At 44.0% G+C, this 17,022-nt stretch overlaps 1 protein-coding gene across 1 annotated transcript in view; it reads left to right on the top strand.

Moving 5' to 3' along the window:
* TMEM213 (transmembrane protein 213) overlaps positions 1-16,510 on the top strand; it is a 122,380-nt gene extending 105,870 nt beyond the window's left edge. Inside the window, exon 3 of the mRNA XM_086952956.1 lies at positions 14,631-16,510. Within this exon, the coding sequence (XP_086809082.1) occupies positions 14,631-14,800 (170 nt within the window). The 3' untranslated portion in view covers positions 14,801-16,510. The remainder of the gene's footprint in view (positions 1-14,630) is intronic.
* The last annotated feature ends 512 nt before the right edge of the window (positions 16,511-17,022 follow it).

The raw sequence follows: 17,022 nt of genomic DNA, 5'->3' as shown, positions 1-17,022 counted from the left end.
AAAGGGTTTGCACATTTCAGCACCAGTGCTAAGTTTGAGTCGGTGATTGGCAGTGGGTTGCACAGGCACTTATTTTGCCACATCAGACATTTCCCGAGGCCAACAGAGGGAACATCAAACAAAAAGAAAAGACTGAGGAAAAGCAACACAAATGTTTTGTCACCAAGGTAGTGACAGGCAATGAATTAAAAAGGCCGGAGATAGATTTGGGCCTGTCCATCCTTTCTATTTGTGCTCTGACATTTTATAGCACCAGCTGCAGTTGTCTGAGCGGTGCTTTGAGCACCGGGACCTTTTTACAAATAAAGCACTGTTAAGCACACTATCCCCCTTTGACTCATCTTGTGAGCACAATCCAAGGGATGCTGAAGGTTGCTACTGCCATCACTCAAAGACCAACTGGAAAGGACCCCAGCCCTTACGGGGTATCGATGGACCTATATTAAATAAACATCGATTTTGGGCCCCTATAATCAGCAATGCCTTAAACTAGGCTTGCAGGACCAAACTACCTTCTTCATGGCACACCACAGTAATAGTACCTGCATTTAAAAAGACAGTGACAGCATCCTCACTGCTATAGACCCATTTATTCACTTTATTCCATAGTAGAAGTAGTTGGCCTCATAGCTCCAGTCTCGGTGTGCAGGTACGAATATCTTGCCTAAGGTAAAATATGGGTTCAGAAAAGGCTTGGAGTCTACATATGGTAATTATCAAATACACTGTTACGTTCATGGATTTTAGCTCCGCCTTCAATCAAGTGAACAAGTCAAAACTTTGGGGTCTGCTCACAGATATTGGTATGGACTTAATTATAGTCGTCGAGTTCCTCTGTGCTCTTTACACAGGCGTCTCAGTGCCTGAGAGATTTGGGGGTTGGGGTCAAACTACATGGTCTTCTCCCTTAACTAAGGGGTCTTAGAAGGGTAATGAAGCCCTTACTGACACACATATTGGCCCCTGGCACACATCTTGTTCTTGTTGTACAATAACAATCCTTACCCTTTTCCAATCGCACATGGATATGATATGCCAAAGGTAACCTCCACCTTTATACGGACTCTTTTGTACGCTGATTATGCAATGCTAATGTCCCGGACCCCTCAGGAACTTAAGGTCCCATCGATAAATGTGTAGAATTCATGGATAATCTTAACCTTGATACCAATTTAGGGAAGAACTTTTACATAGCTTGTGGCCCAAAAAGTTGCAACGCAAGAGTCTTTAGTATCAAGAGTAAGAGAATAGAAGTGTGGCTCACTGGTTAGAGGAGGCAGACCTGGAAGCAGAGGTCAGCCCGGGACCAGGGTTCAATTCCCGGCTCGGCGGGGTCTTGAGTCCTAAAATGTCCATGGACTCGACAATTCTCGCTCCGGGGCCTACTCGATTCACGGGTTCACGCTCTGCGACTCTGGGCAATAGCTTGCTTAATCTCCACAACGGCCCCTCGCGGCGGGATGCCTGGCATTCACCTTGCGGATACCCTGCGGGGTTATCTCACAGGGGAATACCAGGACGGGTTCCCTAAGCAAGCGCTTAGAGACCAGTTGGTGATTTGCGCTATATAAATTTCTGTACATTTACATTTACATAGAGAGGGGTTAACCATTTTCATACCCGGGCGTAATCTTTGACTCCTCAAGTTCTTGCCTATTTATTTAATAAAAAGTTTTTCAATCAGTTGGTATCATTTTCAACTTCACTCAAAACATTAGTTACAAGCCTATTAAACCTGTGGTTGGAATTTATAAACGGAGGTGTTTACCAATATTAACTTATGGGGCAAGGTTGTGGTGCTCTCATGCTACTGGTGGTATACAAGGGGAAGAGAACCATTTATGTAGGCATCTCCTGGGGTTACCTCTCAGCAGCCCCAACTAGTTCCTACACGAGGAATTGGGGCTGGGGTACATAGAAGATTTCATAACACTGGCTCCAATGTTACTCTGGTTGTCTCTCTGGTCAAATCCCCAATTCACTCTAAACCGAAAGATCATACAGATTTGCCTTGCATGCGACCTCGCCCATACCATAACTTGGTTTCAGCATATAAAACAAATTGCTAATACTCTGAGTATCGAAGTTATTCACCAGCTACAATATGATTATGAAGAGGGAGATTCCCGTGGTTAGAATTCTATTTACGTCGCACGTGACCTCCATCAGACACTGTGTCGAACGCCTAAAATCATCCATAAGGGAGTATTTAATAATTCAGACAACTTGGAAAATGAAGCTATATTTGACCTGGTTTTTAAATCTTTGGGGAAAATCTCTTAGTGATTATCCCTCCTCAATTTTCCACTGGTATAATTTGATTAAGCCGCCTTATTAGTCTGTCCATGCAATGAATCCTCTCCTCAAACCCTGTTGCGCCTTTTGTTTTTTTGTACATTTTAGAAATCTTTTATGCTTTATTTGTAATGCCTGTTCTTAAAGAATATACTTTACTAAATGCAAACCTTCATTTTATTTCCTACACACATTATTCAACCCTTTAACATGCTATTCTGCAGCTAGTTGTTTTAAATCTGCAATTGTAGATTGCAAATCCTTGCTGTTTTAATATTTATTGTTATATTCGTATATTATCTATTGTATTTAAGATATTCAATTTGAAAAGTGTAATGTTCTTTTATGATTATTCTAAGTAGTTGAACAAAGAGTAAAGATTAAATAGAATCAAAACAATTTGAGACATCCAGGAAATTGATGTTTTCTTCGGCCGGTCTAGCCCTCCGGTTAGTCTATGCAAGCTTCTTTCTGGTTAGTTACACACATGCTTTATGGAATATAGCTATCAAGATCTTGCCTGTATTTTCCAAGGAATTTCAGGGCAATTTAGATGGTAAGGATGTGGCAAAGTAATGCAGTGTTTGTCTTGCTTTCCTGCTTGAACCCAAGATTACCAGAGTGACTCCAAAGGCTAGTTGGCTGGCTTCCTTATCAGACCCTTAGGGACAGAAAATGTCTAACCATCTTGAACCCACACCTGGACTAAGCCTCGGTGAGTCCTGACCCTCAAAGTGGTGCCCCTTCCGTACTGGGCCTTTGGAAGTGGTGTTAAGGGCACCCAGATAATTTTCTGTCAAAAAGTGCTCAAAGAACTAAGAGGAGACTGGAACCTACTCAGGGCCGGCTCTCCGCTAAGGCGGAGGAGTGCTGCCCCACTGCCTTTCAGCACTGCAAAAAACGAAAAATAAAATGATAATAGGTTATTACCATTTTATTTTTCTGTGATGCGGCAGTTTTGAGGGGCGGGGCTGCTCTGACGACAGGAGCAGGGGGGGGGAGTGGTGAGCACACTTTGTAAGTGCGCGTGAATGTTTGGCCGGCTGTCCCGGTCTGGCCAGATATTCATGTGCATTTTGCATGTTCTCCACCCAGGCTGCTTTACAGGCTGGGTGGAAAACATGCTCAGGCTCCCATTCCCGGTCTGAGCACCAAGTCATGGCAGGTAAGTGATCCTATTTTTAGGTCGAGCATTCGAGACCTCTTGTATATACTTTAGTATATACTTTTATACTTATATGTGTCTGTACTTTGTGGGCTCTGGAGATCAGCCCTAGGACTTGTCTGCTTCCGCTTAGGGACTTTATTTGTTCAACTGCCTCTATTTAGCTCTCTTAATAAAAAAGAACCAGTAGAGGTCAGTAAAATACCAGAATAGCTTTCTGCTAAAGGATTTTCTTTTTTTTAAAAATCTGGCAACTACCTCTAACTTTCTGTAGCATCATTCTCTAGATTCCAGTCCATATAAATTGTCTTCCATGAGCTCCCATAGACAATAATATTTTTTTCAGCTCCTGTATTTTCAGTGATATGACCACCTAAGGCCTTGATTTTATATTAAAAACAGATCTTTGGACTATACCTTTTCCCCTGAACGGCAATATTTCTCACCATGTGTTCCCATACCTGGCGTATCACGCAATTTGGTGCTTACTTTCCATCTTGTTAAAGAACAGTAGATGTTTCAGCACCCAGGTTAATGAGCCGCATAGCTAAATAAATGTGCGGTCCCAAAGCCGAGACCGATTGCACTGCAAATGCTTGGTTTTTTTACACCCCACTCCCCGCAGGAGCAGCCGCCATTGGATCTACTTGCTGCCCGATCCACTCAAGGGGCATCATCGGTTGGCCTGACTTTGCATCAGCTGCTGCTACTTTCTTATCCACGCGATACAAAAGGGGATGATGGACGGAGCGTTTGAGCAAATCAAACACTCACCCCCAGTCAACTGATCTGGGTTTAATCCATCACCATTCTTTAGCTCACTCAGCCACCCCAGTTCAGACATGGCCATATGCAAATCAGTCTGACCCTGTGCCTCATGGGAACAGTCCACCCCGAACTGCCAAGTCATGTGTTCCCTGGACCGGAAACAAGCATCCTGGGACCGGTTTCGGATTCATAATCCTCATCAGCCAGGCTATCTTGGATCCAGAGGCCAAGTGAGCAAGGGACTCACGTCCGAGCATACCCTGCCAACTTAGGGCGAACAAAGCGATACAAAAGGGGATGATGGACGGAGCGTTTGAGCAAATCAAACACTCACCCCCAGTCAACTGATCTGGATTTAATCCATCACCATTCTTTAGCTCACTCAGCCACCCCAGTTCACTTTTTTTCGCTACGTTCTTATCCACAGCAGCAAGTTCTCCTCCGCGGCTCCCTCACTGGAGGTTTTTGACTTCCATAAAAGAGACTAAGGTTCTCATTACGATGGAGGTCAGTTGAAACGCCTTTGCATCATGCAGGAAAACATCTTGATAATGAGTCGGCGGTCCCACCACCTGCCCTATTACAATAGAACTGCCAGAATAGCGGTCGGAGAGTGCTTTTTGATACTGCAGCTTGCGCTAGGAAAAGGGTTGCAGCACAAGCCGCAGTACAAAACTAAAAAGCACTTTATGAATAGGAAGTCCCTTACCGACTGCCTTTTAATGGCAGTCGGACTGCCATGAACAGGCAGTCGGAAAGTGACATCCTAATCCCTACGGTGGTGCCTGTGCAGGCACTGCCTCAATTTTAGGGATCACATTCCGACCGCCGCCCTGACGGAATAATTGATTCTGTCGAAGGCAGCGATCTTTACCCCCGACTGCTGCGGTCCACGGTCCGCATTGTAATATGGCAGTCAGATCAATGGTCAGATCAATGGCCTGTCAGTGGTGGTTGGACTGCAATCCTAATGAGGCACCAAGTCTGAACATAGAACTCGTCACCACGACTTCGCTCAGTAGCTCCCTGACAAAGAATCCTCCTCAGACACCGCCACCTGCCTTGTCCTGCTGAACTTTACCTCCTCATACATTTTTCTTTAAAATTTCTTCTAAGCCCGCAGGTAAGCGGACACTGGGTTCAAAAACCAACAGGAGCTTAGAGGGTAAAGCTAGTCATAGGTCGCCCTCCACTCAATATGCAACTAGTACAACAATGACCTAGACTATATAGGCACTTGCAAAATGTACCTTTGTTTGGGATATACCATTTGTTGCATTATATTTGCAAACCTTACTCCCCTTATACTAATTGCTGGGGTAGTTGGTATATCCTAGGATTATGCCTCCTTTAAACAATCGCCTAGTTCCCAGTATCTAAGAAAACAGTTGTGAGACCACTCATACCACACACTCTTTCGTGTCTAATTGTGATGTGCTTAAACGAAAAAAAGTGTGTGCGAGCAAGGTGGCACCTCACGGGCACACCACCAACGGGAACCTGGCTGGTACTCGCCAGGATAGCCCTGTTCTCATCATTGGTGACCATCAAGCTCAGGAAGAAAGGAATAGTGTCCAAGAACTCAACAAGAAGAGTTTGTGAAAGAATGCAGTGAAAACAGACAAAAAAAGTGACCAATAAAGTGTCAGACAACACATAAAAACACACACACCAACACAGATATGCAATTTTATTCTGTCTCTTGTGTTGGGTATGGGGTTAAAAAGGAAAAAGTAGTCGTGGTTGTCACCTATCTAACCAGTACTACTTCACTTGCCGACATGTTTCATTGCCAATAAAGTTTTAGGCAATTTCTTCAGGGCGTCATATATATTAGAGCCACTGCATATGGAACGAAAGTCTTCACTTATGAGGTGCCATCTTGCTCGCACACACTTTTTTTCGTTTAAGCACATCACAATTAGACACGAAAGAGTGTGTGGTATGAGTGGTCTCACAACTGTTTTCTTAGATACTGGGAACTAGGCAAATGTTTAAAGGAGGCATAATCCTAGGATATACCAACTACCCCAGCAATTAGTACAAGGGGAGTAAGGTTTGCAAATATAATGCAACAAATGGTATATCTCAAACAAAGGTAAATTTTGCAAGTGCCTATATAGTCTAGGTCATTGTTGTACTAGAAGCGGACACTGGGCCCAATACACCACAGAGATCAGAACCACACTCCATCATGGTCAGACATAACTTTCGACTTTGCCTCGGTCTAGTGCGATGGGATGTCCCTGGTTGGCTCTTTGATTTTTTAGGCATTATTTTACACTTTAAACTTAAAAAATTCATAACTCTGGTTCTACGGATTCGAATGTTATAATTTTGGTGTCAAATCATTTATTAAAATGTTCTCCATTTTTCCAAATAAGTGTGGGATTTTTCTTGCGTTGTGATTTGACTTCATCACTGTTTAAGTGATGCATAAACACTTTACACATTGCCTCTTCGTTGAGCCTGACTGCTTTTGTGCCAAACTACAAGAGGGTTAATGAAAGGTTAATTTTGTGACTTGTTGTGATTCACATGAACAGGGATTGGGGCTGTTTGACTAGGGATTCAACCCTGCACCCCCCATCCTACAACCCAATTTCTCACAAGTACTTTTTGAGCTGTGCAATTCCACAGACCTACCACCTTGGGGGGCACTGCTTTGGTATCTATTATAAAGGTGAGATATCTGCAGTTAGAAGAATCCATGAAAAGAAGAAGTTATATACCTTCTGTAATGCGTATACATGAACCACAAATTCCTCACTGCCATCACTGTCCGCATTCTGCAGAAAGGTCTGCTTTCTAATCTAAAAAGGCCCTAATCTAGGAATCTGCAATCTGGTATCACTGTTTATTGTTGAGCACCATCACCGCAGCAGTAATGCTGTTTAAATATTCTGGATCCAGTTTGGCACCTGGAGATATTCTAAAGCTGAATAATTTGCAGCCAAATGGAGCAATCACCAGAAAGAGTGTTACTGAAGGTAAGTAACATGTTCTGTCTGCATAAAATCCGTTCTCACCCCCAGATGCATCAAGAACCCATTTTGCTATTCCTTAATAGCGAAAAATAACGATTCGCTATTAAGGAATAGCAAAATGCAATCCATGAAGAAATCACTAAAAAAAATAGCGATTTCTTAAAATTCCTTAATTGTGACTCGCAAATTGCGAGTCGCAATTAAGGAATACCTCCCCATTCATTCCTATGAGCCTAGAGTCCTATAGGAATGAATGGGAAGACATTCTCAATTTGCGAATCGCAATTAGCGAATTGCAAATTGAGAATGCGATTTCAAGGGTGCAGGGGTGTCCAAAGGACACCCTGTTGCACCCCTGAAATTGATCTGTGTACATATGTTGCGCACACACATGCCCTTAGGGCATGTGTGTGCGCAACATGAAACATGAAACTTTAAAAAATGCACTTTGGTGCATTTTTCAAAGTTTTTGCAAATTACCATGAAGTTCAACTTCATGGTAATTTGCGAGCCCTATTAGCAAAATCGCTATTTTTTAACTTTAATGCATTGCATTTACGGAATCTCAATTTGCGATTCCTTAAATGCAAGTAATCGCAATTTTGCGATTTCTTAATTTGCGATTTTTGCATTTGGGATGATGCATCCCAAATGCAAAAATACCGGTCGCAAAGGGGCAGATTCTGAGAATCTGCCCCTTTGCAAGCGGATTTTACCTTGATGCATCTATGCCTGAGTGTTTAGTGGAATTCAAGGTGGAACCTGGAATGTTGACCATTTACATAACATTTATGGATCTCTGGTATCATGACCTGTGGCAGGGTTATTGCGCAAGGTAATTCCATCACCTGGATACTGCTGCTACCATGCTATTGAGGCTGTAAAATTATGACCTAAAATGCACACGTCTATACGACTTGGTAATATAATACTTATTGGAGCTAGGTGTTCAGTTGTTGGGTCAGCCGGATATTAAATGGTAGAAATGCTTTCGTGGTCTGAGCATCTGAGCAGCTGTTTCATTCAAACACAAATGGGGGAGGAGAGAAAGCAGGAGCGGCTGGTGTCAGGGAAAGTGGCGGGCGGAGCAGCCCAGGTGGGGGGAGGGACGATGACAATAACAACACATGGAAAAAAAAGAAAGATCTTACCTTCTACCCACCGATCACCGCCCTTCCGATCGCCACATAACCACCCTTCTTCTCCTCTGGCTCCATTTCAGCATAGGCTGAGGCTCCTGGACACCCTGCTGACAGCATGAGAGAAGCCCCGGGATTGGCCTGGACACCCTAGATTTGCGCTCTCACAGGGACTGGGAGCCTGTGCCTGCTGTCTACAACCCGGAACGCAGCTTGGGTTGGAGACATCTTAGTGCGCATGTCGGTTTGGCTGTCCTAAGACGCTGACCAAACCCACATGTGCACTTAGCAGCAGTGCCCACCACTCCTCCTATATCCATCATCACGATGCCCCCATCCCCTAGACTCGGCCCAATGAAGGAAAATAAAATGATAATAAACCTGTGTTACTATGTTCATATTGATAGGATTTATAAAGTGTATTGCTGCCCCAGCAAAGGGGCTTCCCAGCGCTGCTCGTCTGACCCAAACAACCGAACCTTGGGAAGAGTAGGAAAAAACAGATCTCTAATAGGTAGGGAGCCAGGTTTTGAGCGGTTTCCTAAAGTGCAAATGGCTCTGAGAAATCCTGAACTCAAGGGGCATATTGTTCCAGAAGGCATCGGCTAGTACTCGAAAAGAGTGGCGGGCAGCATTTTTCCACTGGAAGCATTTTATGTTACAAGTTTTGCATCTGCTGGCAGGGAGGCCCATAATGGAGGAGCCGCCGCGAAGTGAAAGGCCCTAGGGAGAGAGACTCTGTGTGACGGTGAGCCGAAGGAGAGTTCCTGCAGCAAAGTGTACTGACTGCCAAACACACATTCTAGATTACTTTAATAAAATTAGCAAGCCAAAAAAAGCGAGGAACAACAGAAATATTGAGCTGTAGGAAATAAAAAGTTACTGGTGTCTGACAAAATAGCATTTAATTAAGCATGGGCTGCAACAGACATTTTCAGAGAATTTGTATTCTGTGCAAATATGTTGGAGGCTAACATTCTGCAACATTCAACCTCCCCCCCCCTCGTGCATCCCCATAACCCCTGCCCCGCCTACCCCTCCTACCCCCTCCCCCTCCCCCCCACACCCCCGCCCCCCACACCAGCCGCTCCTGCTTTTAGCAACAGACAAGCCTTTTATTCAAGCACACCTCCACCCAGAAAGAACAAGGTGCTCGGACTCTCCACTGCTTTCAGCAGCCCCCGAGTAGGTCGCTTTAACTTAAACCGACTGGAATATAATCTAACTCTCCCTAATAAAGTAACTCACATTGTGCAATGTCAGCTGCACGAGCCACACACTTGCCAGTCTACGTTCCTATGCATCTGATTGAACCAGCATTTATACTATATGTTTTCTCACGGCGACACCTATACTAAAGGGACTGTTTTGCACGGACACTGTCTTGTGTAGACACGGTTTTTATTTTTGTTTCCAGTTCACGCCCTAAGCGTATTAAATGCGTTCCAGCACCCTTGGTCCTGGTCCATGTATAAAAAACGGCTGAATAAATAAAGTGCGCTGAAAAGTAGGTCGAGCAGACGTACTCTCAATGCGTGAGCATTGAGAGTGTCTGCTCCAGACCTAATGTGGCCCGTATATAGGAAAGTGGACACGACTCAGACGCGCGCTTTTGCAGTCTCAGTTTTGACCGCGGGAGCGCGCGTCTGAGCCGCGCCTGCGCAGAGTAAGTCACAGCCCCTGCTCACACACAGACACAGCCAGCCCCCACCCCTCTGCATGCACGCACACACATACACATGCTGCCGCCCCCACCCCCCTGCTTACACACAGACACGCAAGCACGGAGCCCCACTCACCGGGACTTCTACTCCGCAGGACTCTTCCGGGGAGACAACGTGCCCAGTCAGGTCCCGCTCCGGGGCTGCTCCCTCCGACGTCAACGGACACCGGCACTCCGCTCCTTGGCTTCCCGGGCGGACGCCGGCTGCACGCAGGGCTCTCCTCTCTCTGCACCGGAGCCATGCGCCAGCCACTGCAGCCTGACTCCTGGGAAGCTCCGGTCGCGTGTCCGGCCCCGCCCCGGTCCCAACAAAGGTTGCCTGGCTTCCTGTTGAAGCCAGGCTGCGGCGGTGAGTTTGCTTGTTTCTTTATTTGATTCAGAGGCTTTAAAAACGCAGGAAACAACGTGCGATTATTTCCGTAGTCCAAGGCTCAGCGTTTTAATTTCTGCCTTTCATAATGTCCTTTGATAAGTTTGTTACACTACAAGACAGATGACACACACACCCTTTACTGCAGCTTTTTCACGAGTAGATCTCTGCGCCTTTCTTTTATATTATTTCCTTACTGCGTTCCTATACAAGATAAGATTAAAGACCCTTGCGTGGCTAAAACCTCCACTTAACAAAATATTCACTTGTGTAGCTCAATTGAGGTAGTTGTCATCGTTGTTTTAGTGTACCAGTTCTTGGCGTAAAATAGTATAATAAAGTATTATTCCTGTTATGGGGTCGTTGTGTGTCCTAATACTAGAGGAATAGTTAAAATAAGTTGCTCCTAGAGCATTACACGTTTTTGAATGTTTGTAAAATGTGCCGAAGTTCAGCCTATAAGTACAGCGACCATGATTGGAACTCGCTACATATGTTGTCGCTGCCGCAGGACGGGTCAAACTAGTGTCTCTTCACAAGGCAGAAATATCCACATTCCTTCTCCGTGCTTCAGGAATCTGGCCTTGCCTGTTGTGAAAGCGTGTCGCTTCGAGAAAGGGCTATTATGTAATTATTATTATTCAATCTTTATTTCGGCCATTTGGCCATCAAAGATATACAATAAAACATATATAATCACTATAAAATCGACATACACAAACAATCAATACATACTTATACAGTGTAAAAACCTTGAAATTGCATACTGCTAAAATTACATTTAAAACTGTGTACCTTAGAATTAAGATGGAGCCTGCGTCTTCAGAATACGGGTGCGAGTGTGCCAGATATTGGTGAGGAATTTTGCTAATGCAAACACAGTTAGGCTTGAGTTATCGGTTTTTAAAATTCTGTACATTGAGTGGTACTCCCTACAACCCAGGTTTCTGATCAGTGGTAGGAGCCAATATTTCCTCGCTGCCTTGTAAACTGGGCAAAACAGGACCACGTGTAAATTGCTTTCCTCCGCGGCAGCGCAGGCCGGGCACTGCTTAGTGGAGGGGGGTGATGACCAGGAGCTGGTAAAAGATCGTAGGGGCAGTGTGCCATATCTCCATTGGAGAAACAGCTTCCTGGCCAGCATGGGGGAAATGGCGTCTAAAACCCTCTCGAACCTGTACGAGTCCTTACTTTGGGCAAATACAAAGGTTAGTGACCCTTCACCCTGGCTGTCTAGGGCCATGGCTAGTTTTTGTTCGTGGTAAGCAATGGCCAGAGCTCTCTTTGAGATGTTTAATGAGGCATTGGCAGGATTAGACCAAAGGTCAGGAAACCCCAGTGTCGTACAGGATTTTTGGATATATTTTATCCAGGGGATCAGTTGCGCTTTAGGGTGGGTCAATAGCTCCATCAGTTCCGCCCTATAGGCAGAGAGTTCATTGCTACTCCATAGCCTTCGCCAAAAGGCTATGGGTCTCAAACCTAGTTCGTCAGCTATTGGTCGCAGACCCAGATCTAACCTCAAGGGGAGGAGCGGTGTGCTGGGCAGAAGTGCGACAATCTGTCTGATGAAATTATTCTCAGTTACGGACTGACCACGGCAAGATGTATGTCCCCACAATTCCGCTCCATATATAGTGGCACCCTTGGCCTGTGCTTTATAGATCTGGATGAGCGGCCCCAGCGGACGGTATGAGGAGCCATTCATCATCCGCGCGATACCCCCTGTAGTCTGTATCAATTTGAGGTTAGCCCTGCTCTGGTGTGGTCCCCAAGACATAGTTTCATTGAGAGTTACACCAAGATATTAAAAGGTGGAGACTCTCTCGAGCCGTGCGGCTCCCAATAGCGGATTCGGCCTCAATTTTTGACTTGGGTTCAAGACCATAAACTTGGTTTTGGCTGCATTAATTTCTAAGCCCCTATCAGTGCAAAAGGCCACGAATGAATCGAGGATCCTATGTATCCCCAATAATAAGATAACATTTCCGGGCTGTTTGGAGAGGTGGGGAAAATAAAGTTGCTGTTGAAATGCGCACTCCAAACCTGCCTTGCAATGACTCTTAATGCAGCTCTGTGGTTACAATGGCTTTTCATCAGGGATGGGCGATGTGAACAAAAGATTGCATCATCCTCCTAACCTGGTTGTTACTTTATTGCAGTAGTTAATCTGTGCGTTTAAAGTGAGTATGTTGTGCAAAGGGAAGCGATTTTGTACGTGTACGTGTAAGGGTGCGGGGGAGGTAGCTCATGTTCTACCTGCATGCTCTTTCATCTTGCAGCACAGTTGGTACCCTTGTTTTTTTTACGAGAGGTTTGCTGTTGCACCCTTTTGCTTGCTATTTATGAATTTGAGTTTATTCATGATTTGCTGTCTCCGAATCAACCTGTAAATGACAATGTGACAATTTGAGGTCTTGTTTGTAGCTTTGTTGCTGGACAGGATCGAAGTAGGGTTTCTAATGTCACAGCAGGCTGGTAAAGACTGTGGGTACCACCTTGTGTATTGTTTTCTTATGGTTTGACCGCGCTTGTGCTTTCTTCATGCTCACCGTTCCTTATATTACCTTAATAAGTAGCAATAAAGTTATTTACAAGAAATGCCAATAACTTCTTACGGGGACTTGGATACCCCATCTCAAATTGCGGTACAAATTGATGAATATTGTCTGACCTTTATGGCCATTGTGAGGAAAGTGGGTACCACTATACTTGATTGTTTAATGAGCAGACTTCTTTGGGGTCTGAGATTCAGCTGTCAGAGGAGACACGAGTTCGCATATCATAGACCCTGAAAGCATGTGCAAATTATGGCAGATCCTGCATCAGATGCTTCTCTATAGCGTGATCTCACTGTAACTTTATTTATTTACACCTAACGGTTTCATTAGCTGTCCGGTATAACTTTTTATGTACCACATTGCCCATTGTGGTCCAGTAATCGCTTTTTACCTTCTCCTAGGCTGATGTGACTCTTTGAAAGTATCACCTTGAAACCTAGATTGTGCTTCCTCAGAACATCAGTTGGGTTAAATGTCCAGTATTTTTGTGAAATGGTCAGCATTTATTTGAGCCTGGCTTAATTTTCCTCCAGAGTTAAACAAATCCGGTCTCCTTTTGTCTGATTTTTAGGTCTCGCCCTGGCGAAAGCGCGCTCTCGCCGCGAGACTATAGTCGTCGGCTCAGCCGACAACGAGTGGAGACAAGAGATGGCCACGCACAGCATTGCGAAGCATGGCAGAGTCTGATTCCGCCCTCACTCTCTATCTATCGCCCTCACTCTCTATCTATCTATCTATCACCCTCACTCTCTATCTATCACCCTCACTCTCTATCTATCACCCTCACTCTCTATCTATCTCCATCACTCTATCTATCTCCCTCACTCTATCTATCTATCTCCCTCCCTCTATCTATTTATCGCCCTCCCTCTATCTATCTATCGCCCTCCCTCTATCTATCTATCGCCCTCCCTCTATCTATCTATCGCCCTCCCTCTATCTATCTATTGCCCTCAGTCTATCTATGTATTGCATCACCACAGAATCACTCCGGGGCACCACAACATCACTATGCGCTACCACAGCATTACTGAACACCACAGCATCACTCAGCACCACCACAGCATCAATCTGTGCAACCATTCAACAACAACTAGTTCAAATAAGTTCTCTCAATGTTTCAAGCTTTATTACAAAAGTCACAAAAAGATGGTAATATTTCACTTCTGTTCTTGGATTTTCGTCACAATAAAATACACTGAATATAATCTTCACAAAAGTTATTTACAAAAGTTGAAGCTATTGCCATTATACATTACAATAACTTTTATTTAAGTATTAATTATTTTAATAAATTAAACACCATTGTTATTTGTAATATCAATACATCTAAGTCACTTAAATACAACACATATTGCATTACAAATGCTATAGGTGTCACATTTGCGAAAGTTAAAACTATTGGCATTGTAAATGACAAAGCTATTCATTTCGCTATTTTCAAAACCAACACATAAATAAAATATTTATCATTTAAAATACCAATAGCTCAAACTTTCCTAATGCGAGACCTATTGCATTGCAAATGCTTGTTTAGCATCATACTGTATTGTTTCTGAATGAACGGACTGGCCGGGCTGGGGCAGAGTTAACCCTTGCTGACTGTGTGCTCTTTCCTCCAGGTCAGGACTTCTGCGCCCTGGCGAGTCAATGCTGCCAGGTGGCCATGGATGACAATGGCTGGATCGCCGCCGCCGTCGGATGGGCCCTCTGGTTCCTCACGCTCATCCTGTATTGTGTGGGGAAAATGAAGGACCTGCAACCAAACGAGCCCAAGTACATGCAAGCATGAGCGAGACCGCTGAATCAGAACCACAGCCAAGGTGCTTCTAAACTCTCCAAACACTGGTTGCTCCATCGCGTTACCCAAAAGAAACCAAGTCACCTACAGAGACTTCTTCATAAGGGACTATCAAGTGAAGCCAAAAAAATTCAACCATAGAGCCTGCCCGGAGCCTAGGGTGGGGTAGCAACATCTCTGACGCAACCGTGGAATTACAGAACAATTGGCCGGATGCATTAAGAGGTTTTAGGGCATTGGAATGTTGGGAGCTCCATTGAAAACAATGGAGTGCTCTGGGCTTATAATGGCTGGTATAACCTTGGATCTCCAACATTCCAAGTTTGTGTCTATGGGAAATGTGTTAATACATATGGGCCAATCTACTTTAACTTTAGCGGTTTCAAAATGGCACACATAATCCCTCCCCGTTCTTCTCCTTTGCCCTGTGTGTAGAAATACCTTACCTTCCTGTCTGGTCTCCACAGCATTGTCCTATGAATGTAAGGCACCAGCAAGGAGTGCTCTTGGGCTGGGGCTAGTATCTAATATTGTAGTCTTAACTAGGAGTTCTAACTCCATTTGGGCAAATATGTAAAATTATGTATTTATATGATATGCTAGCAACTACACTTCCAAACAAATATTGTTCTTCTTATGGATGTTCATGGTACAGGAGGTGCGGAATACGATGAAGACCCGCTCCGAGGGTCCTCACATAAGGCAATGAATGATTTAAGGGTGAGGGCAGAATATGTGCCAGGCAGTTGGCAGACAGTCAGACGACAGGCGGCACAGTGGGTACAGAATGCCAATGTCAGGTAAACTGACGCGGTTGGAGTTATTTTTGGACTTCTAAACAGAATAATCTGTGTCCCATTTTCTACCTTATAAAGTGGTGTGATAAAGACGCCTGCATAACTCCAATTTCATGATTTTTTTTCATTCACTTTTTGGAGCCTAGTTAGTTACTTTAGGTTGAACATTACTATACTTAATCTATAGTGTGTGCTACATCTATAATTTTCCTTAAATACCTTTCTCAGAGGGGTGCTCTTTCAACTTAGTTAAACCGCGGGATACACAAGCAGGGAATATTTTAAATGATAGTACAGAAAGCAAACTACTGCACACAACAACAGACAATGCATCACAGTTGCTTGTATTTTTGAGGTGTGGGGATAAAGAATGAAGCGCACTGAAGCGATGCTTAACAAGCCAAGGATAAGCAGTAAGTGAAGGGGAGAGGAATGTTGAAAGCGACAAGAAACATTTACGAAGCTAACTGAGCACTTTACAAACGTAATTCCATTTCATATCATGCAGAGCGGTTTTGTGCTGCACAGTGTAGAATACCCGAAGGAGTCTGCAGAGCCTAACCCCCAGGAACATGTGTCTGTGAAGTGTTCCTCAGGTCAGGAATGCAAGGGTCCTTTCCTCCAGCAGGGATTATATACAACCAAGCTACTTTTTAAGGCCCATCTGTCCAAACCCCTGATTTTTGTTTCACTTCTAAATCGCATGGGGAATGTTTTTCAGGGAAACTATGGAATAGCAACTCATTTACCTAATTTCCTAATTTAAGGATGTGCCGGGAACATGGTTTTCTTTGTGAATATTAGCATACTTTCTTGATTGTGTCCTCACAATAATATGCATAGTTGTTCTCCCTGACCGAAGGAGAAATATGTAATGTCAATAAAAAAATAACCTTATAACACTTGTCGATTTCTAAGTGTTTTGACAAGATGTAGAGCCAATCAAAGCCCAGCAAACCTATGAGCTGAATGAAATTAATATAGTGGAGCACTCGGTTTGTATGGAAACTTATAGCCGTGCATGTTTAGATCCATTAGTGTATCATTGATATGTCCTGATATATAAAGCACTAATGCAGTATAGGAAAACACTGGAAATGATTTAAACTTCAGACATTGGGGTAAGTAGGGTTTCACTTCTTACTTGAATTTAGTATCACAGAAAGCACCCATCATATCTTATTTACAAACAGTTATTTGCCAGTTTCTTGATTATAAGCACAATTGTTTAGTGACGTTCTGTTGGTAGATTGATGCTATTACTCCATAGATGGTTTCAGCTAAAGGATGATTTCAGCCAACATGTGCTTTCTCTCTTTTTGGGACTTTCTCAAGGCTGATGGAGGGATACATAGAAAAAAACATTAGTATAACACACTTTATTATGGTTCCATTATCTGGAATCCCATGTCCAGA

Source organism: Lissotriton vulgaris, chromosome 1_2, assembly GCF_964263255.1.
Source record: "Lissotriton vulgaris chromosome 1_2, aLisVul1.2, whole genome shotgun sequence".
Classification (NCBI taxonomy): domain Eukaryota; kingdom Metazoa; phylum Chordata; class Amphibia; order Caudata; family Salamandridae; genus Lissotriton; species Lissotriton vulgaris.
The sequence above is the reverse complement of the archived record's forward strand: the minus strand, read 5'-3'. Positions and strand labels throughout refer to the sequence as shown.